Source organism: Tachypleus tridentatus, chromosome 13 (assembly GCF_004210375.1).
Source record: "Tachypleus tridentatus isolate NWPU-2018 chromosome 13, ASM421037v1, whole genome shotgun sequence".
NCBI classification, from domain to species: Eukaryota; Metazoa; Arthropoda; class Merostomata; order Xiphosura; family Limulidae; genus Tachypleus; species Tachypleus tridentatus.
The window spans coordinates 110,870,741-110,897,423 of record NC_134837.1 but is presented as its reverse complement, the minus strand read 5'-3'; the positions used below and the strand labels follow the sequence as shown (position 1 = coordinate 110,897,423).

The 26,683-nt window shown below is 33.9% G+C and overlaps 1 protein-coding gene across 1 annotated transcript in view; it reads right to left on the bottom strand.

The window, feature by feature from the left end:
* Positions 1–2,021: 2,021 nt before the first annotated feature.
* Positions 2,022–26,683, bottom strand: part of LOC143238755 (TWiK family of potassium channels protein 7-like) — an 87,525-nt gene continuing 62,863 nt past the window's right edge. The window contains exon 2 of the mRNA XM_076479270.1: positions 2,022–3,255. Within this exon, the coding sequence (XP_076335385.1) occupies positions 2,543–3,255 (713 nt within the window). The 3' untranslated portion in view covers positions 2,022–2,542. The remainder of the gene's footprint in view (positions 3,256–26,683) is intronic.

Below are 26,683 nucleotides of genomic sequence, written 5' to 3'. Positions count from 1 at the left end.
TGCTGCTACACTACTTCTTGTCTTGACCTGGTTTTTAATTTTCGAAAACTGTAATCCAACCACTAATAATAAGATATATTTATGTTACATGACATCTCGTTAGAAACACGACTTTGTCATTTAACTACTACTACTGTAGAGCACATCGTCACTGCTGTTGAAACACACTGCTGCCAAATAGTCAACGTTGTTGAAGAATAGTGGTACCATATAGTCATACCGATAAAATACACCTCTCAATAAGTAAATATATACAGAATGAATGTTTTGTTATTAGATCAAGAAACAAAAGGGACAACATTGTATTTCATTTTAATAGATGTGTCTTTTTCAGTACTTAAAGACACAAACATGAATTGAAATTTAGGCTGTGGAACTTAATTCAACTCCTTGCAAAGAACTTGGAAGAGATATCTTTATTCGTTAGTTGTTTATGGAACACTCGTAGATTGATCAACAAAGTTCACATCTAGCGACTGGTCATGAGAAATTAGCTGTGTGCCTACATTTGTTTTATTATTAGCTGGATGAGCAACAAAGTTCACATCTAGTGACTGGTCATGAGAAATTAGCAGTGGGCCAACCTTCGTTTTGTGATTAGCTGATTGAGCAACAAAGTTCACATCTAGCGACTGGTCATGAGAAATTAGCTGTGTGCCTACCTTTGTTTTATTATTAGCTGGATGAGCAACAAAGTTCACATCTAGTGACTGGTCATGAGAAATTAGTAGTGTGCCAACCTTCGTTTTGTGATTAGCTGGATGAGCAGGAGACCTGTTTTGTATAAAAACGCTACGTTATTATGTAAGTTGGCCACTGGCGTAGACCGATACAAAATCATTGTCAAGATTTATGACAGAAATAACATGATCGTCACCTCACATACCATAAGCTATGATAGTTCAGTATTTTTTATTATTTTGCTTGGGTGTTATAACGAAAATTTCTGAGAGCATAATCATTGTCCGAGAATTGTGTACGTCTGAACTTATCTGAAAAAAAAAATCACAGTTTTCCAAAATGTATCAAATAGTTACTCTGCTTATGCAACCTGTTCTATGAGGACAACTTGTAGAAAATGATTCCTCACACTTTTATTAGCACGAATAGTCTTTTTTGTTGGTTTTGGTTGCCCAGGAAGTGTAGAAACTGTTGTTTTCCAACGTGACTGGAACTTCAATTCCCTATTCACTGTTGCCAGTATTACTTCAAGTAATTAGTGATTTATAGGTGATTTTAACGGCCCTTCCATCCACCATAATGCAATTTTGTGAAAGTACTATTAATTCTTGGGATTTTTTTCGTTCGTTATGTGGCTGTATGTAATCTGTAATCTTTAAAGAGTTATTTATATCTGTATTTATACATCGAGATTAATTGTATATCACGTTATAGAATTGGTTAATTTATGTTTCGAGAGGTATCTGTTTATGTACTGGTAAGTTGGACATAGTTCTGTTAAATAGCTACTATTGTTAAAGCAAAGCTTTGACAAAATTATAGCGTTTACCGTTGAAGAACTGTGCTCTTGATTAACAAACCAAAATAAAACAATCCAAGATATTCTTATACTAAAACAATTTACTTTTTAATCTATGATTATTAAAGCTGTTATCATTAAAATTAGATTGGTACTTTTTCTAGCGCAAGTCATCCCAATAAGTTAGTTGTACTCTGCCCACCGAAGGAAGTCAGATCTCGGAATTTCAGTTGTAATTCTGCAATTTTATTTGTGGGTATTAATTTAGTAACTTTAAATATTTACTAAATTTAAAAAGCGTCACAATGGCATTATGATAGCCATCATCTTCAGAATATTTACCTTTAAATAATTGGTTGTCTACAAGAGAAATCTAGCTCAAATAATTATTGATCTGTTTTTCCTTGATAAATAAAACATCTGACTTCTATATAAAAATAAGACATTAAACAATGAGTGGAGTTCACATGGAATAGTAAAAAAATATGATCATATATTTTTCGTAAAAGTAGAAAATAAGAGTTATAATACAAGATTGACTCTGGAACATGTTGTCCAAAGGAGACATTTATTTCTTTACATAACATTTCGAAACACAGAAACTTCTTCCAAATAGACGACATGCAATACATATTTTTTCTTTTCAAACGGTAGTTACAAACATTATATTTAATCACAACATAAACAAAATTGTGGCCGGGGTACTGAGCGAGGGATAGTATGTGGCAGAAGGTTTTCTGGTGAGGAATTTTCGGGCTGAAATCGGCTTGCTTTCAGTCATGACTGAATATATGGAGTTTTATTATTTATTTCCTTTTCTATATAGTTAATAGAAATTGTCTCTCAAAAGATCCTTAGTCTTTAAGCACCGTAAACGTCTTACACTATAGTACTATAGAAGTCATCAGTTGCCTTAATTATAACGTGTTTTCACTTGGATTCTATTGCGTTTCTGACACACGACTTCAAATTTCACTACTCCTAACATTTCCCACAAAGTGGGCGGAGTAATTATGTTACACCACATGTTCCAATATTGATGGGTTTTATCAGACATCCGGATCATGCGACGTTATCCTCGACCTCCAGATCGACAATGATACCTATCCGTCGTCCACAGTTTCTAACTTTGTGAATGACTTCCTCTTGCATCAAGTTAAAACACATGGCAATCAAAGCCATCCCTACTAATAAGTACAATGAACATATAACCAGTTTCTCTTGTGCATTCGTATTACCATATTCAAGCCCCCTGGCGTCTCCAGGAACTAGATCCCCAAATCCAATCGTGCTGAGCGTGACGAAACAGAAGTATGAACCGTCTAAAAATCCCCAGCCCTCCCATATGGAAAAAAGCGCCGCTCCCCCTAAAATGTACCCCACAAGAATCAACAAACATAATGTGACTGGCACTGTTACACGTTCACTGGATAATTCTAAACCTTCTCTGAATTCTTCAGGAATTGTTTCAATTCTAACTTCTTCCTCAGGAGACACGTGAAGTTTATCCTGGACACCAGGTTCCACAGCGTTTGGCGTGTTAGGTGAATTGTGTGCCACTATATGGTGGACACGATAATTTTCGATGTTTCTTCGACGTCGGTAGGGGTCGTTGGGCTTACAGGTACAGAGACGACCATAGACGTACCGGAAGGCCTTGGCCATGAGATCTCCTATGTTTGTCAAATAGAGCAGCATTAGGGGAATCCCAAGGATGGCATAGACTATAGTGACAAGTTTACCCCAGTTCGTTTTGGGAGCAATATTCCCGTATCCTAAAAATACAAAAACAAAAATAAATCAATTATCCGTTCACTGACTTACGGAAAATAATTTCAATAAGAAAACAAAAACAATCGTATGTTTTACAACGCATTTCAATTGACACTCAACCTTAGTCACAATGGAACTTTGGTTCATGCATTCCCATTTAATAGTACACCACATATAAATAAATATATGTATGTATGTATGATATTTTAATACAACTTTAGTTCATGTATTGCAAACTGATATACTAAATGATATTTCAGTGACTTCACACGAGAAATGTTTATCAAATTTTGTTACAAAACCATAATTTTCTTACAGCTGAATAATTCATTATTGTTACCTTTGTGACTAATTTCAAATGGTGTTTAATTAGGTTTGTTCTAAAACATTAAAATAATGCTAGTTACATTTTAGGTTAGTTAATGTGAAATAACTACATAACAGTTTCAGTTACAATTTCAATCAGTTTATATACCATATTATAATTAAATAGCAATGTCATTTACAACTCAGATCACTCTATGTACGTTGTTATAACTACATAACATGTCCATTTACAACTCAGTTCAGTTTATGTACCACGTTATAAGCTACCTAATACTTCCATTTGCAACTCAAAGCAGTCTAGGTACCTTGTTATAACTACATAACACTTCCATTTACAGGTCAGATCAGTTTATGTATCATGTTATAAGATCATAACACTTCCATTTACAGCTCAGATCAGTTTATGTATCATGTTATAAGATCAAAACAATACAGTTACAACCCAGGACCTTTAAAGACTAAATCCAGTCTCACTGATGTAGCCAAGGGATACTGATGATGCAGCAGCTCAGTGATGTACATGATTTTGTATAACGATTTTTACAATGCAGCTTTAACAGTAAATAGATCACGTATATTTTTAGCTGAGTCTTTCAATCGATGTTCAGAATACTATCGGCTTTTACACAATAGCTGCCGTACATCGTTCATGGAATTCATATATCAGTTCCATATTTTGTAGAGGCTAACAGTTGTGGAAACTTCTCACACTATTAGTAATTGTTTAGCGTAAGTAACGAAGTAACATTTGAGAAAATGTGAATAGTTTTATCCTCCATTCTACCATATGTGGCGCAGCTGATCACCAATCTAAAAATAGTTTCATACAACATAATGTATTTCGTCAAGTGGTGATGTAAAAATTCCGACAGTTAATACAATCCTTCCCTGTCACGTCACATGTCTCGTCACAAGAAGCTGCAGACTGTACCTGCATTGAGAGTATTGTGATGAGTTTCCAGGTTATTAAATGTTAACTGTCGTTTCTTGTGTGTGTTTTATTGTAAATACTACAGCTGTTCATTTAAATTTCATTGAATTCATTGTTCACATACAACTAAACCACAACATGAAAATAAAGTTTTTCTCACTGAGTTGCATCTTGATACGAAATGCGTAAATAAAACAAGATAAAATTATCAACAGCAGTGGAACTTGAAATTATTTTAAATAGTATTAAAGATAAATTAATCTATAAACCTTTTTTTTTCTTATTTTTACTAACTATGTTTTTATATGCCAGCAATACCAATTGTGCGGTGCGCGTATACCCAATATGATTTTAATACTCATTAAGGGCCCGGCATGGGTAGGTGGTTAGGGAACTTTACTCGTAATCTGAGGGTGGCCAGCCGTGGGAGCTTTATAATGTGACGATCAATCCCACTATTCGCTGGTGAAAAAGTATCCAAAGAGTTGGTGGTGGGTGGTGACGACTAGCGCTGCCTTTCCTTTACTCATACACTGCTAAATTAGGGACAGCTAGCGCAGATAGTCCTCGTGTAGCTTCGCGCGAAGTTCAAAACAAACAACAATACTCATCAGATACTCTACCAGCCTAAACTCGAACTGAAATTCTTTTAGGCAGAATTAGTGTAATTTAATCTATGAAACCTCGGGCGTGATCAAACACATCATTCGAAAGGCTTTGACCTTCTAAGTCCAACACTGTAATTAGATCTAAAATCGGTCAATATATGACGGAACTATGAACTTAAAGTTTGTACCTGAAAGCACAGAGCCACTACATTTGAGGTTAAAAGCTATCATGAAGTGTATGAGCTTGAACAAAATCATATAAAATTCTTCCCGTACCATATGGTACAATTAGTTTATTATGCTTTACATATCCAGATGGTTAGGGTGCTTTACATGTACAGATGGTTAGGGTGCTTTACATGCCTAGATGATTAGGGTGCTTTACATGTCCAGATGGTTAGGGTGCTTCACATGACCTGATGGTTAGGGTGCTTTACATGTCCATATGGTTAGGGCGCTTTACATGTCCAGATGTTTAAGGTGCTTTACATGTCCATATGGTTTGGAAGCTTTACATGCCAAGATGGTTATGGTGCTATACATTTCCAGATGGATAGAGTGCTTTACATGTCCAGATGGTTAGGGTGCTTTACATGTCCAGATGGTTAGGGTGCTTTACATACCCAGATGATTAGAGTGCTATACATGTCCAGATGGTTAGGGTGTTTTACATGTCCAGATGGACAGGGTGCTTTACATGTCCAGATCGTGAAGGTTCAAAACTCGCAATTTGAGAGTCGCGAATTCAGATCCTCGTCCCACCAAACGCGTTCACTCCTACACCCATAGAGGCATTATTATAATGTTATGATCAATCACGTTATTCGTTGGTGAAAGAGTAGCCCAAGTGTTAGTGGTAGGTGACCTTGACTAGTTGCATTCCGTCTGGTCTATCAGTAATAGAATGCTTACAGACGATAACAGGATACATTAAACTGATGTGCGATTAAATATTTATACATTCACATACATATATACATGTATAGTGCTAGAAATTAATTGTTATACATACATGTATAGTGCTAGAGGTTAATTGTTGCTTTTACAGTTATGTAAGGATATAGCAGATGTTATCCCTACTATGTTGTTTGTATTGTTTTAAAGGGTATCAGTCATCCTTACATTTACTTCCATTGTTTAAAAGATTTTCTTGTGATAATATATTAATAGTACAAGGTACCATAACTGCGTCTATATTATAAATGTTTTTGCTTCTCATACGTCAGTTATAGTGATAATACAAGGTATTACAATTTTGTATACATAATAAATGCTGTTGCTTGTCATACATGAGTTATGACAATATAGTAATACTAAAACAACGATAATTGTGTCTACGTATATGTCAACATTAGGAGACAGTTTATCAAGCCTGGTTTCCTAAAAGGTTTTATTTTGTGGATTCATAAATTCGTTTTGTTTTACGATGATATGAAAGTAATGCAAAGCATTAATGGATTTCATGTGCGACAAATTAATTAACTGACTGTACTAACAAGATCACAATGTTACTTAATGTTACTGAAGAACAGATCAAGTGTAGATTATTGGTGATTGAAAATTAATTAACTGACTGTACTAACAAGATCACAATGTTACTTAATGTTACTGAAGAACAGATCAAGTGTAGATTATTGGTGATTGAAAATTAATTAACTGACTGTACTAGCAAGATCGCAATGTTATTTAATGTTACTAAAGAACAGATCAAGTGTATATTCCTGGTGATTGAAAAGTGTCGACAAGTATTCAGAATGAAGAAAAAGGCCTGATTCCTAGTAATCGATCTCACACGGAGGCGCCGACGGCTGTACTCGTTGCTCATACTAACAGAGTGTCAGTTTCACTCCTGAATAAGAGAAACCTGTCAGTGGACCAGAATCAGTTTCATGTTCACGAATCTGACGTCGAGACATGGAATGTCAATTTGTGTTCTTGAATACGCGTGTTTTTACAGTTTTTACAGTTGTTGTAAAAATAAAATGCTAACATTTACGTGACTTTGTTTCAATGACTGTAAAATCAACATTAACATTGCCTTCAATTAATTTCCGAAGAACAATAGATGGAAAGACAGATAGATAGCTGGAAAAGGAGAGGAATAATCATTAACATATATGCCGAATACTGAATACATAATAAGAGAAATAACGAAAAAATATTATTTGTTATGTGTATATTATCCTGTATTAAATTCAAATATAAAAACAGTAACAACATTCATGGCAAGTTAATGCTATAAAAAAGGCCTATCTCTACCATAATAACTTTCTAAATGAGACATAAACATAACTATAATGTTAACAAACTTTTCTTTTTTTATTTTTACGTTTCATACATACAGGGATTGCTCTTCATTTTTTTCTCATAGAATTTAAAAAGTCAAATGTACGAGTACTGTTACAGAGACAGTCATTTTATTTATAAATGGCTTAAAGAACTTTTCTTTCGAGACTACCTAAGGCCTTAAATATAAAATAAAACACTACTCGTAAAAAAAAAGCGATTAGCCATACGTGAAGGGTGGAAGTCAAAGTGCGCATGCCATGACATTTTACAGAATAGAGGGGAGTGAATATCAGATACTAAATTCAGGGATACAGAGAAAAGTATAGATAAGCATTATAGAGGTTCCAGAGGTTTATATATAAACCTTTTATATATAAAACGTCACACGTGTTGCGTAGCTAGTCTGACTCAGATTCTGACAAGTCATACTGTAAAGTGAAATTGATGTAAAGAATAAAAATACTTTTGTTCACTGTACAGTATGACTTGTCAGAATCTGAGTCAGACTAGCTACGCAACACGTGTGACGTTTTATATATAAAAGACTTGTATATTTCGTTACAAGCTTGCAACATTTTGTGCTAGCCAAGAACCAGTTAATCTGCGCGTTTCTTCTTTACTGTAATAAAATATATTTGTCATATCGGTTGAAATAGTTGTATATGATATAGATACTTATATATTTGTGTGGGCTTTTAAAAAATGAGATCCTGAGTTTATTGTAATCACAATTAAAAAAAATGCTGTTTCATAACAAAGTAGTGAAAGAAGAATGATAGTAAACATCGAACTTCATTCCAAACCTGCTTTGAGTTGGACGAGGAGTTTTATAGTTACAGACATTGGAGATCGTGACTGCGCCTTAGTTACAAAGAACATGCAGAACAGTGATACATTGTCTGCTTTTATACTGAGTAATGGGTATCCTGAGGTTCGTGAAAGAACGGTATACTCAGGAAAACTACAAAGCTGAAATTACGTTTACAGAAAATTACACGTATCAGTGCTATTATACCTCAACCCTTTCTCTCCAGAAATTAAAGTTTAAAAGTTACATTGCTATAAGGGTTATGTCTGTGGACCTATACCGCTAGAAACCGGGTTTCGATCATCGTGATGAGCAGAGCATAGATAGCCCTTTCTGTAGCTTTTGCTAAAAAAACAAATAAACAAACTTGAACTAATGATTATTTCTTTTTACATAATTTCCCATTTTATCTTACAATAAGTTACTTCTCTATATTTATAAACAATTTACTTTCCTGTGATGGATAAAAAAATCATTACTTTCTCTTACTGTTAAATAAAGAATTTTACTTATCTAAGAGAGTTTATTGATAAACCGTTAAAACGGTGTTTAAAGAGGGTTTATTAGTAAAGCTGTTAAAAAGGTGTCTTCAGAGCATTTATTCACGAAGCCATTAAAAGTATTTGTTGATGAAACTGTTAAAATGGTATTTATAAGAGTGTTTTTTTAAAGAAGCGCCTGATGAAAAACAAAGAGTAAATACTAATGTGCATGTGATGTGATCAACAATGCATGATAAGTAATATGAACTGTATTTCTTGCATTCGTTTTTAAAAATATAAATAACTTTTTTGTAGTGTTCATTTAAATTGGAAAACAATTCTTTCACTTAATTACTGAATTATAAGGAAATTCAATCATGATTTACGAAAACGTTTTCTGACAAATAACTTGCACAGTGAAGACAACTAGTTAAACAAATCTTAAGCCTATTTCAACATTCGGCTCACATGAGGGATGAAAAAAACATTACTGCGAGTGTTTCTCGCATGTTTCATTTCCGTTTGTTAACGAGATGCGTGTCCTGTGCTTACTAATTAGGCCTAGCTTTTGATATTATTGAGCGTGCTATCTGTATTGAAGTATTAGCTGGGACATCAAAACGTATGACTGCAAGTATGTCTCTTGTGAACCCATTCCATGACCAAAGTAAGCTGATAAGGGAAGCATCTGTTCAATTCGTTGTTAATTACAATTTCATTTCCTTCTATAGTTTTATCGACAACACTTAACCAAATACACGTGCATACATAAATCACACTGTATATTTTTATTATAAACTTTACACAAACTTAGATCAGAACATTAGAATTAGGGGCATCCTGGCTTTGATAAATAGTTTTTGTATATATTTCAAACAAATGACTGTATACAATTTTCAACATCATCAAATAAGTCATTGTGAAATAGAAAGACAGACAGACAGATAGGTGTATGTAAGAAACATATAATTATTAAATAAACTTATCATTATCTTTCATGAGAAAATATGCTAAACGGAAAATTAAATTGGATACACACGTAGTTCACTGTCACTTCACCTCACAAAGTTAAACATTTTTACAAGACTGTATTGTTGTTATTATTGATTCAAAAGTGTAAAATTAATATTAAATTTTACGTTCTTTTATAGACAGAAAACAATAGTCATATTTGTGTGTATGTTTATTGTTTGTACTTGAAAATAAATGAAACTACGAATTAACACTAAAACACATGATATAGAATTCCATTTAGCTTTCAAGAGTATGTTATTGGAAAATCAGAGCCATTTGTCTTATAAACTTTCTTGACTTCTGTCATTCTTCTTCGACATAGGAACCAATGGTGTAAATAGCAAAAAAAACCGCAGTGTTGTTGTTGTTTTGAATTAAGCACAAAGCTACACAAGGGGCTATCTGTGCTCTGCCCACCACGGGTATCGAAACCCGGCTTTTTAGCGTTGTAAAAGGCTAAAATACCGATGAACCCGCAGTGTGCCGAAACTTCACTAGTAAATGAAAATTCAAATATATATTATTTATTATACAACTGATGTTAAGAAAACATGCAATACACTTTGATTCTTCTACAGAATCATGAAATACATACATTCCTCTAAATCTATTTTCTAATCTTCAGGACAACGCTTTTTTTTTCTATTTATGACCTTCATCCAAACTAGTTTACTGTCGATAGGTATTGTAATAAACCAAGAATTTTTTTACTCACGGGTAGCTAGCCCTGTAGGCAACTATATAAGATGAGTATGTTCGGCAATGGATATTCGAATTCGTGATTCACGGGTTACGATTCGAGTATCCAAGCCAGGCCATACCAATTTCGTCTTCAGAAATACACTGCACATATGCACGTGTGTATATAAAAACATGTGCATACATTGCATGTTTAGGTTTATTCGCGAATCTTTCATTCACAACAATACGTGATTGAAAACAGAAGTACATTAAAGCTGTAGTAACGTTACCACATTGCCTTGTCTATTGAAGTTACGACAGTACTTTGCCTTATAAAACAGCAACATTTTCTTGTCTATTCAAATTAGAACACCGTCTTGTCCTATCATCAAGTAATGACACTATCCCGAAAATACAAGTTACAACAGTATTTTACCTTATCATATTACGACATCGTCTAGTGCTGTGTATTTGTATACTCAAGTTACAAGGATACCTTGCTTTGTCAAGTACGACACTATCTTGTCTGTTCATATTACAACATCCTGTCCTATCAAGTTACGACACCAACCTCTCCACTCAAGTCACACTACCTTTTCTTATCAAGTTGCGACACTATTCTGTGATCCAGATACGACAATGTCTTGTGTATTCAGATTACAACACCTTCTTGTCATATCAAGTTACGATACTATCATGTCTATTCGAGTTACAGTACTGTCTTGATTTATAAGTTACAGCAGTGAGCTGATTTTCTGAAGTTACAACACTGACTTCTCCTATTAAGTTACGACACTGTACTGTCTTCTCAAGGTACAACACTACCTACACTTATCAAGTTACCATTTTTTACCATTTTCTCCACTACAACATTGGGTTCTCTTATTATTATAAATATCTAATCATAAATAAATTAATTAAATATATCAAAGTAATTTAAAAAGAATTTACAAATAGATTAAAAGAGCTGTGTATAACTAAATGAATAAATATTTTAAATTTCATAAATTAGTACACCAGAAAACTAAAATATTTTAATGATTAGAATTCCTTGAGCCGCCATTTCGTACTCTCACTGTTAACGTTGTTTTCAACATTAATCCTAATAATCCCTCAAAACGTTTATCCAGTTTAGGAGATTTAAGTTAGCACTAATTCTATATACTTAGCCAATAATACGAAATAACCTTAAACGTCATATAAATTCAATCAACCCTCTTAAGAGACCTAAATTAGCACTGATTCTGTATATTTAGCCAATAATACAAAATAATCGTAAGATTTATCTTAATTCAAAAATTTACTAAAACGAAAAATTATTTAACCATTATATTTAATACAATATATTAAAAGTAACTATAAATAAAAGGTAATATACTATTAGCTAGACGAAAATACAAGTCATTTACTGTTTAGATCTGCCAGATTACCAAGACGTGAAACATGAACATACATAAATAAACATTGATGTGTTTTCATGATACACATCCAACGTCACAACTTGTGAATGATACTGAAATGACTGAACTTCACGAACAAAATCAAAATAAATGCCTTTCCACAGTATTATGCCAATATTCAATAACTAATTGTTTAGAAAAAAATATGACTTTTATACAAGCAAATCCTTATATAATTCCCTTTCACAACAGCGAGCGACCACCAGCATTTCAACAAGTTACAAACACCCGTCATTAATTATGTTATAATACTAACATGTATTAGTAAGTTACATCACTGTAATTTCAGATTATTTATTACTATAATACTCAGATTTTGCCTGTCCTGAAAATGAGCGTGCACCTTACTATCTAAATACCCATACGTATACACGTCATTCACCAACTGCAAACAAAAGGCTGACGCAAATGTACTTTAGTAACCAGTTTGAAAAGTAACAACATTTAGCATAATTTTAAAACAGGTCTAACGTTTTGTTTTAGAATAACATTATAAGTTTATTTATTGATAGTTTTAAGTACCATAAAGTTTACCCCTATCCAATCTGAAGCAAAAAAACGTACACAAGTTACATTGTTATTTTTTTATCGAATATTAGGTACAGAGCTCGTATATAATTTAGGCTTAACTCAGGTTTGGCCTAAGACAACTGAAATTAACAATTTCAGTGTCTGCGATTAAAATTGTGTTATATTATTCTAGAAACCTTGTACTTAAAGAAGTATTGTTGCAATAAATATATGTATTGTGAGCCAATGCCAGTATTACAATACTACCACGTATTATAAACTTACAACACTGTCTTGTCTGGTCATGATACAGTGCTACTATGTATTTTTACTTACGTCACTGTTCAGTCATGTCATATTATAATACTACCAAGTATTACTAACTGACAACACTTTTCTATCAGCTTATGTTACAGTACTACCATGTAATATCAAGTTACAAAACTGTTGTGTAATATTATATTATAATATTACCATGAATTATTAAGTAACAACACTGTTTTGTCATATTACGTTAAATTATTTCCAATCATACGAGGGCTGTTCAAAAAATACGCGGACTGTTTGAATTGCGCGGCTCCAGTTGGTTCCAGGGGAATCCGCTTAATGTCGCTAGGTTCGCACAGATCAGCTGATTACGACGCCATTTTCCGATTGCAGATATCTTTATTTGTGTATTAGCTACGCGGTTTTAAATGAAGTGCGATTTTTTCGTTTGGCGGATTTCAGAATGAATGACCTGAAGGAGCAACGACTTGCTGTGAAATTTTGTGTTAAACTTGGAACATCTGCGACTGAAACTTTTGCTATGCTTAACACGGCTTACGGTGATGTTGCTATGAATCGTACGGCATGTTTCAAGTGGCATGAACGTTTTAAGGATGGTCGACAGTCCATTGAAGATGATGAGCGTCCTGGACGTCCTTCCACGTCAACTGACGACCCACACGTCAACAAAATCAACACCCTGGTGCAGGCAAATCGACGTCTGACTGTCAGGGAGCTTGCTGAAGAGTGTGGGATATCAGTTGAATCGTGTTACGAGATTATGACCGAAAAATTGCAGATGCACCGCGTTGCTGCGAAATTAAGCCCTCAGAACTCGTGCGTTTTTGGCCAAACACTCGATCACTGTTCTTCCCCACCCCCCCCACTCACCTGACCTTGCTCCTTGCGATTTTTCCTTGTTCCCCAAACTCAAAAGACCCTTGAAAGGAAGAAGATTTGAGACGATTCCCGAGATTAAGGCAAATGCGACGAAGGAGCTGGAGGACAATACAAAAGAAGCGTGCCAGGACTGTTTCAACAAGTGGAAACACCATTGGGATAAGTGTGTGCGTTGGGGAGGATAGTACTTTGAAGGGGTCCCAGACCTCTAACTTCTAAATACAGTACATTTTGTTTTATGACGTCTGTCCGCGTATTTTTTTAACAGACCTCGTATTGTATTACAATATTACCGTGTATTATTAATGTACAACACTGTCCTTTCAAATTTGGTTATAATATTACCACGTATTGCTAAGTTACAAAAATATTCCGTCAGGTATTGTTACAAACCTATTATCTCATGTTTTATTATAACGTTGTCCTGTGTTATCACATTATGCCACTCTCCTGTTTTCTTAAGCACGATGATCAGGGGGTCTGGCATGGCCTAGCGCGTTAAGGCGTGCGCTTCGTAATCTGAGGGTTGCGGGTTCGCGCCCGAGTCGTGCCAAACATGCTCGCCCTCCCAGCCGTGGGGGCGTTATAATGTGACGGTCAATCCCACTATTCGTTGGTAAAAGAGTAGCCCAAGAGTTGGCGGTGGGTGGTGATGACTAGCTGCCTTCCCTCTAGTCTTACACTGCTAAATTAGGGACGGCTAGCACAGATAGCCCTCGAGTAGCTTTGTGCAAAATTCCAAAAACAACAACAATAAAAAACAACGATGATCAGTTATTGTCTTAATATATTGTAAATGTTTGGAGGAAAGGGTATTATAACGTTATATTACTTAGGCCTAGTATTTTTGATGATAATCACGTGTTGTGGCATTTCTGTTTTTTCTTTTGATTTTGTTTTATAGTTTTAGAGGTGTGAGAAAAAAACAACTTCCGTCAAACAGTATTTCAACCACAATTATTAGGCTTAGTGAATTTCTTTGTTTTGCCAGCATAGGCGATTTTCTCAACACAATGTAATCTGATATTTTCTTACTGTATTGTCGCTACTTTTGCTAACGGTTTTTGTCGTTGTTTTCTGAATTATATTACAAACGTTGGATAATAGCAGTCGGAACACACCAGTGATATGAGATAACATTCTTCATGGAAGAACTTTCCTTTTTTATGTGTTTGTTGACAATTCATCACCTTAACTGGAAATTGTTTCTGACAGCCTAAGGACAAAGTACTATTACAGTATTGTTTAAAGTTATTAAACATATCATTGATGAAATGAGTAGAAAAATACTTATTTTCCACTTAACAATATCCACATTTTCAAAAAGACAAGTTCAAAAACTCAGTAGTGGTAGTAAGAAATGTGTGATAAAATAGTACTGGTGAAAGTTTTCTGTAAAAAAAAATATTCAGTGATTATTGGAAAATATATTGATTCGTAAAAGAAGGGTTAGGCAATCTTTTATAAACTGGCAACCATCAAGTATCATCAATGCATGTGAGCAGTTAGGAATCACTTCTCAGTTTAGTTCTAGTTAAGTATTTCTTCAATCGTTCTGTGAGTTTCATAACACCAGTTCAATAAAATACAAGTGTTGTATTACGAAATCAGATGCATACAGGTGCATTAAAAACAACAGCTGTCTAAAAGGTTGTTCACACAGTTCATTCTTGAAAAAGGAAAAAAAAAAAAACGCGAAGTCACATGGTATTATGTCAAGTGCGTTCAGGGCTGCCTCCCTGTGGCACAGTGATATGTATGTCTGCGGACGTCCAACGCTAGAAACCGAGTATCAATACCCGTGATAGGCAAAGCACAGATAACCCATTGTGTTGTTTTATACTTAATTAAAAACAACAGCGTTAAGGACTTTCACAGTTGTCATTTAGTAATTGTGTTTACATCATTTTTCATAGAAACACATAACATATAATACCAATGGATTAACAATCACTTGTTGATCACAATTTATTTACATCCAGCGTAGGGGAAATTAAAAACTATTTTTTTCACAATACTCTTCCCATTACACCTTAACTATAAAAAAGCTAATAAAAAACATTACGGTAGTATTATGTTCCTCCTCCTCATGAAGTAATTGTCGCATCCTGAATAAACAGCATGTAGTTTCTTGTGAAGCTCTCATAAAATAATATATAATACGTCTCACTGTCTTCATCAGGAGAATATGTCATATTCATATACTCTTTGTTAACAATAACCAAAATATAGTAACTGTATGCTTATTTGGTATACTTAGGTATACCATAATCATACGTTGTTCTCAAAATAACCCAAACATTAGAGGTTAATGTTTCCTAGAACGATAGCTTACTTTGCGTTGACAAACAATGCTTTAATTTCGCGTTAGAAGCTAATAAACACGCTATTGTACGTGTCTACCAACTCCGAGGTTAATAGAGATGTTATTGCAAATGTGTGAAACACTCTCTTATACTGATCCATATAGTTCAGATATATCAAATTATTAACAAAGTTACAAAATTTTTCATAAGATTTTTGGCCTTTTTCATTAACCATTCTGTATTCTAAGTTAATTGAGGTATGATAATAATGTTATAACGTTTCGCCTAATTCATTGTTCGATTAATTAAATTAGGTTACTGTACGGTGAATTAAAAATAACTTGAAAATCCCATAAATATTATACGCATTTCATGATTATGAGAGATTTAACTGTATTGTTTTTAGTGACCCTAGAATAGGCGAAACTGCAGTCCACATCAGAGAGCACGACCAAACAAAGAATGCATTAGGCCTATGGGTCACAGATTCTCTTTCCAATTTCACCTTTCATGAAAAAGGAAAGAAATCTAGAACATATCTATATAATCATTACATCTGTAAATTGTTAATTATACATTTTCTTAATACACTTTTATTAATTATTTTTAAAGCAATTTCTTGTGAATGTCACTTTTTCATTTTTGTGAGATTTTTGTAACTATATTTTAAATATAGGTATTGTAACTTTTATACATGCTTCTGTAATTAGGATTATCTAGTTGCAGCTTACAAATACAAGTTAAATAAAATAGAAAAAAAACTGTAGAAGAACATTAAACAGCATTTATTTCTTATTGAATAAAATTCATTAAGAAATTGGAAATACAATTGTACATTTTAGTAAAAGTGTTACCTACTATTTTACCTTTCTACCTCTACCACAATGGCTCAGCTGTAAGTCTGATAGTTTATAACGCTAAATGCAGGGTTTTCTACACACGTATTTAGCACAGAAGAGATAGCTCATTGTATAGTTTCGCGCTTAACAACAACAAAACGTACTATTTATTAGTCAAATTTTGTTTTAATTTAATATTAATCTAATTTAACATTACACAACTGATTTGTATACAAAAAGAGCCCACCGCTAGTACAGCGGTATGTCTACGGATTTACAACCCTAAAATTAGGGGTTCGATTCCCCTTGATGAGCTAGCAGATAGCCCAATGTGGCTTCACTATAAGAAAATACACACACACCCATTGAAAAGAATTCATTTAAAAAGTATATATGAGCTAAACAAACTCAATCACATTGGATTGTATTTAAAAGTTTTATATCTGAATTCAGAAGCGGAGAAAAACGTTTAATGTAAATTTCAAAATCACATTTTGTTCATAGCATATATACAGATATAGATATAATTGTGAGTAAACAATAGTTTAAAATGGATTAATACAACTAATTCAAGCCAAAAATAATTCATGTTATTCTTTTCTTTCAAAACTCATGTCTTTAAACTGTGTCATCAGTTAAGGTAATATTTTACTCTATGATTATACTTCGTTTTTGTTTCTCGCGCAAATCCTTCAAGATATTGATCACTTGTTTTACATTACTGAGTCTAGGTGCCATTTTTCAGTGTACAACTCTGATAAGATCTAAGCAGAGAGGATAATTTATTACATATCTTTCACAGCAGCTAAAGGAACAATCAAAAGGTTGCATACCATTCTTTGTTTGGTACATTTTATAATTTAATCATACATATTTTTCATGTTTCTTTATTTAAAATGCTTGTAGATGGCGTAATGCAGATTTCATTTCAAATTCTAAGGATGTTTTTTTTAAACCAAATCTTTCGTCGGATACTTGAGATGAAGAATAATGAGATTTGGAAAGATCTAAATTCAATACTACATTAGCATACATATAAGATAAGCAGAACGAACCTGGTGAGCACAAATTTCCTGCCGGTTAGTTTTATCATTATGCCAGCTCCCCGCTTTTAATATAAGCAATAAAGTGCACATTTTAAATCCCTTCTTCAAATTAAAGGCTCAAAAAACAACATTTCTTAACGGTGGTTAATACGATTCTTGGATGAAATATTATATTCAATAACACTATTACTTCAGTGGACTTTTGTACTAACTCTTCTTTGCATATAAAAAAAGTTACATTTTATTCCGCACAGGCATGATCACGTGGTTAGGGCGCCCAACTCATAATTTGAGGATCGCGGGTTCGAATCCCTGTTACACCAAACAAGCTCACCCTTACAGCCTTGGGGCGTTATAATGTGACGGTCAATCCCATTATTTGTTGGTAAAAGAGTAGCCCAAGGGTTGGCGGTGGGTGGTAATGGCTAGCTGCCTTCCATCTAGTCTTACGCTGCTAAATTAGGGACGGCTAGCGCAGATAGCCCTAATGTAGCTTTGCGCGAAATTCAAAAATAAATAAACGATTTATTCCTTTCTAAACTGAATGTTTTAAAATTACTATCAACATTATATAACCACCTACTATACAATGAGTTTGCAAACATTATAGCTATTTTGATTCTCAAGTATTTCGAAAAGCTACTAAAAAAGCCTTAAGGCAAAACACTCACCACTTTGAAGACATCTTACAGAGAAACGATAAGGCCTATTTTCGTATTTTCGCTGGGGAATTATGGCGACCTATATTCCCAATGCATGTCACCAAATGTTTTAGTCCTTTTAATAAGGGCTTTAAAATGTAATGGCCAATTTGTTGATAAAAGAGTGGTCCAAGAGTTAGCAGTGGATGACGTTAACTAGTACCTTCGTTCTCGTTCATCACTGTTAAATTAGTTTCGTCTAGCGCAAATAGCTTTCAAATAACTTTCAACGAAATTGAAAACAAAATAAACCAAACTTATTTTCATCACTGCATGCTATCCCTATAGATGAAGCCCTTTTTCTCATGATTGAACTGCGAAACAAGAAAGCCTATTTATGGGAAAAACCAAGTTGTTTTGGGAGATAACTCGTACCTATCTCTCCAGTAGAATATTTTACTATTTCCTACATTTTACAAATTTTGTGAAGCTCTAATCCATAACAGTCGAATACGTGGGCTAATTAAACCCGTGTGCAACATTTGGAAAAATGTACTATTTACTGTGCCATAAAACAGCTTGCTGAGTTCTACATCACCCTTACAGTGTGAAACAACTTTTATAATTTAATCATATATTTCTTTGATGTTTATTTATTTGAAATGCTTGTAGATGGCATCATGTAGATTTCTTTTCAAATTCTAAGGATAATTTTTTTAAACCGAATCTTTCACGGATACTTCAGACGAAGAATAATGAGATTTGAAAAGATCTAAATTCAATACTACATTAGCATACATATAAGATAAGCAGAACGAACTTGATGCCTTTCAGGTAAAACAGAAATGTCTTCTGATACTTTGATTATATTTTGATATTGGTCAATTGCACAAACAGTGTGGATGATGAAGACTTTTTTGTTTTGCATTTTAAGCAATTCTATCTTAAGACATTCAAGATTTGCCACTGAAGACTCGTCTCTGTTACTATTTCAGATTAACAACTGTTGACCATCCACATTTGCTGTCAATTTTGACAAAAATCTTCCAGTGGCTTCAAATACAGGATTATTTTAAAGGCATAGTTGGTTTTATTCTGCTCTTTACTAAAATTGTCCTTGCTAACCAGATAATCAGCCCTGTTTGATCTGTTCTTCTGTCTCCTCTGTAAATAATGTGTTCCAGATAGTCAGCCACGTTTGACCTGTTTACTGTCTCTTCTGTAAATAAAGTGTTCCAGATAGTCGGCCACGTTTGATCTGTTCTTCTGTCTCCTCTGTAAATAATGTGTTCCAGATAGTCGGCCACGTTTGATCTGTTCTTCTGTTTCCTCTGTAAATAATGTGTTCCAGATAGTCAACCACGTATGATCTGTTCTTTTGTCTCCTCTAAATAATGTCTTATATTTTGTTTGGCTACACACAGTCTTTGCTCTTCATTTAACCTGTAACAAACTGTCACATTTGATTTTCCAAATACTAAATCCATAAGCCTTTCATTGCTGCAAATACCAAATAACTGTGTTTTTGGTTTATCCCGAACTTTGGGATATTACAGGCAACCTTTATCGATGCACATTTTGGTGGCATCGATCCGAACCTATTAATCGCTCTTTGTGAGATACCATTTGACATACATTTCTGGGATCTGGTAAAAATTTGTGGCAGATAGAAAAAAATCAAACTGATCTGAAAGTGACATCAGACAGTCCTAACTTGGTTCTGAGATATATATTTTTGTTTAAAGTAGCCTGCTTCCCAGCACTTCAGCAAACCTTCGAGAACTTCACACTTCACACTTTCTACTTAAATAAAAAGTCTGAAATACAACCCGTTCCATCCGATATCACTAATAAATTATCAGTTTCTCTCATACAGGTATGATGAACCAAAAGATACGGTAAAATTCACGTTGCAAAGGTGACCAATCAAGGGCATGCTGATACCTTCTGATGAAATTTGCATAGCCCAGTGCTGTATGCACTTATTAAGGTTTCCTACAAACATGCTTTCGTAGATAAATTATCTCTGCCAACAGGTAGCATGACTGATATTATATGAAGTGTGTCATGTATTCTAAATTAACTGGAAGCACTACCTTGAAGATAGAGGAAACTGCTGATACTAGATATCATAATGAACCTCAAACAGCCCTTGAACTATGGCAGCATTGCCATGTGACGCATTCCCAAAGTACGTTCGAGAGAGATTTTAAAATTTAACTGAACATAGGAATTCTATCTGCAAGATAAAAGAGAGGAAGAATCTGTGCCCGTATCGACAGCAGCTTAATATTACATTTCCTTAATGACAATAAAAATAAATAATTTTTCCTACTATAGCCTATAGAAAGCAGAAATGTGAATTTCAGATTCTCAGCGAAGAAAGATCTTGATTGCTGACTTAAACTGTTTTGCTTGGACACTTTTTCGAATTCATGGACTGCAGACCATATATCATGCAGTTTTTGTTATTCGTTTGAACAATTCAGCACTTGATGCCATGAAATACTTAGAACCAATACAATATTAGACATCAACATTTAGATTGCAAATGATACACTGCACAGTTTCTTCCAGAAAGGAAACAAATAAAGAAAAAAATATTCAGGTTCGTAAGCTTGTGAATTGAGAGAATTTGTAGTAAGTTCAGATGATACCATACTACTGGTAAATAAGATACTATATTTGGTGTGGTAATTAGTAAAAGCTAATTATGGATATTCAGTAAGACATTACTCATTCAAAAGAACACTAGTCACATCAGTAAAAAAAACCAAAAAACTTTGCTTCCTCGTGTAATGCCGCCAGTATCCACAACACGGGTCAACATCTGTTAGTGCAACCCGTAGTATTATAAACTGGTGTTCATTTCAACCATACAATGCAACTTGGGCATTAAGAACATTATATTTTACTTCAACTATGCCAGTGGCAACAAGATATGAGCTTGTGATAATAAACAAGTATCCATTGCAGAAAAAGCCTGCAGATGAACAACAGTGTCTCCACCAGAAATGTAGTTTTGAAGTTTCAGCACTGTATCATAGAAGAGTAGATGATAGTGGTATCTCCTTGAAAATATTGTATGTTGGTTGATTTAGCTTGAATGACTGTCAGTGGATTAGCAAAGGTACCCTGAGCTTGCTCTTTACATTCATATATGCAGATTAAAAGATATTTGAGTCCACAGATAAAGCAAGAATGTAACGATGCTTTCTGTAAATATGGACGATTTTGTCCTTGGTTTCTTAGATGCTCTTTCTCTGTGTCTACACAGGAGTCCAACTTCAAATTATTAGATCAAATATTTCACACGTGAGAGCTTTCCTATTTGTTGCGTGTCTGTAGAATGGAGATAATACTGCTACAAAACCTACAGTCTTAGCCTTGATGTTAAATCCGTACAAATAGCCAAGATTCCATTGATGAATGAATGATGGAATACTTACTATAATGAGAGTGAAGCTATGAGTGATGAGTTTAAGGTATCAGAACTAGGTTATTTTCTGCCTGGTGTACACCAAAAAGAAGCAGAAACATCACACATTAGTGAATGGAACTCAAAAGTATTTAATCTCTGACATTTGTTTGAACAGTTGTAGATATAGGTGAAAGTGCTGTACTGTTGCTATGATTCTGTTGGTGAACTCAAAATATCTGATATCATAAATTTTCCAAACATTAATTAACTCGAGGATTAGAGGACACCAGAGAAAGCCCTATACTACAGTCAATCTGCAAAAATGATAGTTCTATCTTTATTTTTGTATAGGATGTAAGATGTGCAACTTATAAAAAGGGTTATCTGTACCAAAACACCCCCGATCACCACATTGTACCTTTCCAATTATAGAGAATAACCCAGGAAATTGTTGAACCCCCCTTGAAATATATGATGGTAATTATTATACTCTGTTAATAACGTGGGCCAAAGATAAAGTACTGAGTGATACGTTTTGGCTGTGTAAGTAACCAGTAAGTTGGGTGAATATTGGATAAGTTGCTTTAGAACACGAAAACGATCCATATTGATCAAGAAATTGATTTTAATAACAAGTTGTTCGGTGAGTTGTATAAGACCCTAGGTCTGGTGAATATTCGTGTTTCACATTATCACACCTATTCTTATGGTAAAAATTGCGCATTCTACTTTTGAGAGATAATGTTGAACTGCTTGGGATAATCACCTGTCACATTTGATGATGGCATACTATTGAGTAAAACAACTTTCAGTGGTTTTAGAAATATGTTTCTGTTGGAAACTGAAGTTGTGGCCCTACACCTGATGAATAGTTCCTTAAATATCCACAAAATTGTTTAGAATGGTTAAAATGCGCATTATTTGATAATCATGAGTTCACGTGTCGATATATGAGTTATGAAGCCACAAAAACCAGTAAAAAAGCAACTGATAAGAAAGTAAAAAAACATTCGTTCAAGTGAGGAGATTAACTGTAAATCTTATGTATACCAATAACACAAAAATTACTCAGATCCACTTGGAATGTATTTTAGCTTGTACTGAAGTGACTCAAATCATCAAGCTACCAAATTTAGTTGTCTCGTAATTCATGAAAGTGCATAAGAAATGTTGATAAATGACAACTCTATGCCACGAATGGCCCTCTAACACATTAGTTTGACCAGAAAGTAGAGAGTAATGAAGATGAAGATGATGATGAGGACACCAATTAATTCTATACTATGATTGAATTAATCACACAAGAAACAAGAGAACAATGTTAAACCTTTCCTGACTGGGAGTAAAAATTAAACAACATTCAACTTTAACGATAATTGTGTGATCTGTTGTATGTATTGCTATTAGATTAAAAGAGTAAAAATCCTTAACTTTAAAACTTTGGAGCCAAATTCTTTAACCAAATACCTGTCAGAAAAGGTTTCTGCTAACAATTCACTTACGATTGTTACAATAGCACAGAGTGAGAGCTATAGATCCTAGTATATTATAAATTGGTAAGATATTAACGATAACTATGATACTTCAAACCCTATTTACATTGTTTGAAATTTTATGTTCAAAAAATATCATGAATATATAACTTCAGTAGGAGAATTGATGTTATGCTATTCAAAACGTTCAGTTCTTACCCTTCGTGAAACCACTTTTAATCATGATTTGAAGGCGTAAGCATGTATAAATGAATTGGAATGAATATGTAGTGGTTTGGTTTGTTTGTTATAAATTTCGCGCAAAGCTACTCAAGGGCTATCTGCGCTAGCCGTCCCTAAGTTAGCGGTGTAAGACTAGAGGGAAGGCAGCTAGTCATCACCACCCACCGCCAACCCTTGGGCTACTCTTTTACCAACGAATAGTGGGATTGACAGTCACATTGTAACGCCCCACGGCTGAAAGGACGAGCATGTTTGGTGCGACGGAGATTCGAACCCGCGACTCTCAGATTACGAGTCGAACGCCTTAACCCATCTGGCCATGTCGGGCCGTGAATATGTAGTGAAAGTGAGGATAACAAATAAAAGAAAATCAAGAGATACTACTGTATAATAGTGTTAACTCCTTCTTTAATTATATTATTTGTTAAATGTGATTTGCACTAGAAAGAAATATAAAGTGATGTGTTTCAGTTACTGCTTTTTAACCTCTCGAAAGCACTTAATATCTTGAATTCTTTACTTAATTTGTATGAGTAATGTTGGATTGTTTACTCATAGATGGTAAAAGATCAAACATTAAGCTTCGAACATTGTAACTAGAATTAATTAATTACTTCTATTGTCCTACAGAGTTTTATCTTCTAATAACCATTATCCGTATGTGTTTAGCAAGTACAAGCATATGAATATACTTATTTATCGTGAGCATTAATAAAACAATAGAAGTTGAAATGCCTGAGAAAATACATTAAAATAAGAAAATGCTTCTAATATATTAAGTGAATTACAGATTGGGTTTTGTCTGTCTAGAGAAGCTTAACTTAATGATTGCGGACAGCACAGAAACCTATATAAAGTGTTATTTTTGTCAACAGTTCAAAATTTAAGAATATTTTAATCAAAAGGATAAATGTTCTGTCGAGTTACCGTGATACAGAAGGTTGAGAGTACTATTTAGCTTTAATACTATGTTTTTCCCTTCTTGAGAAATGTGTTGGTGCAAAAGTCAATGAAATGAACATAAATTTCTAGTTTCTGTTATGCTTAAAGGGGTCCAAAGATTAATTGTTAAATAGCTAACCTGCCCGAAGACAGCATATATGATACTGTACCTACCAACAGTTTGTGTAGTTAAAATGCTGGTGCAGCAGTTCAATTATAAACTTTTGTCAACAGTTAACGTTGTATTTTTCTAAAAACTTCTTGTTCGACTCAGATTGTCATGTAAAGTGTTTTTCAGGCAACTTTATTCACAAAAATAAAAGGCACTCAGATACCCATGAAGATGGAATACGATATACGTGTTTAAGGTTTACAGAGATATGAAGTTCATTTAAATTACTGCAGCATAAGTTTCTTGTTTTAGATAGTTTGTGTAAAGTTTGAGAAAACACCAGTGCATAGATGTATTTTAAGTTTATCAACAATACCTAATGCTGAAACGTAAATTCCTAAATATTTACAGACTGTGAGGGTCAACACTGACCATTTTTGTTGTGATTATCAAAAAGTGAGGTTTTTCGTGTCATGTTTTATCGTTATTTATTTTGCCAGTGACGATTAGCCATCAACATTCAATACACTGACGAGCTGGACAATTGGATTTGGATATCACTATCCATCCATTTTATTAATGTTGATGGACCTCCAGTTCCAACCGTAATGGATAGGAATCATTCACCTTCCATAGTTGCTGTCTGAATAATTCGCCATCTCATAACGAGGATGACGAAAAGTGTTTCTAAGAGTCAAGTAGAAATGTGGTCCATGAGTCTTCCCTTCCCTGACACTTTCAAAATCTTACAGGTGTTGCCTCAAAGCTCATCCGTTAATCCAGATATCTGAGCGTCACCATTAGAGCCATGTTTCTTGCACCAGCAAACAAAGAGAGAGTGACGCCCTCTCATTCATTAATACCTCAAATACTGGTGACCTACCCATTGACCTGAGAAACTGCAATGTATATATATATATTTCATTTAACGCGTTTGTAATTTTTTAAAATAATATATATTTGTGTGTGTGCATTGTTATAGCATAGCCACATCGGGCTGCGTTCAGGTAGATAAAATGTATATTTGTACAAGTCTTAGTTTTGTAAGTGTCATATTTTTTAAGGTTATATATGAGTTCTTTTATTAGCTTTATCTCCCACCTGCAGTCTAAACCTGTAACTTATTTACCTTCAATGTACAGGATGCAGGTGTCTCACTGCGTACCTTAGCACTAAGTAAACAAACACAATAAGATCTTATTCACTTTTACCATTATTGCATATTTAAAGGAAGTTTTTGTTTTTTTCATTTCGTTTTGTATTGATACTGTTTCATTTTGATTTTATATTCAATTCTTATAAAGGATTTTTACATGTGTATCTACATTTATATAAACATTACAGTACTGTCCGTTGTATGTTTATGTAATTACTTTGCAGGGTGTGGAAGGACCTTAACCAAAATTGATGAGGAGACTCATAAGGTCAATGCGGGGAAACAAGCTTACTTTCTGTTCTACATTTTGTGTTTTTCAATTACATATAAGAGGAACAAATTTTCATGTCCTAAAATAACATTTGATTAAATAATGAATTTATATAGCTTCCGTCCAGAGGACAGATACTCCAGTTAGTTTTAATAATAAGTATTCTTACCGCATATTAAGTTGTTTAATTCTGTAATTAGGTTGAGTTTGACTTTTCGGTTGCTTTTTATTTTGTTTGCATTCAGACTGTTACATCAATATTGTATTTCATTCATTGTATGTACATCTCTAACAGATACGTTTATATCCTTTCCTTCACGAGTGCTTCTCCCAGTTCATTTATACTTATTGTGTAGCTACATTTATATTGCTGTTATTGCTTCTTCCTTTGCAAGCGTCAATTCTTCAGGACACATGAATTTGTTAAACACATTTTATAAACTACTTATTACCAATTACTCGTGAGTATATGTCATTGTTGGTTATAGAATTCCTAATAGCACGATGTTCACAAAATAATTAACAAAATTGCCCACTAGTTACTTCTAGGAATTCCTATGTATTCCACACAGAAAATGTGTTATTTCATCCACTTTATTTTGGCCAATTATTTACATTCAGAGTTCAACAGATAAACATAAAATTACACAGAATAATGTATCTCACTATTATTTAACGGCATATAAAGACGCCAGTAGTTTAAA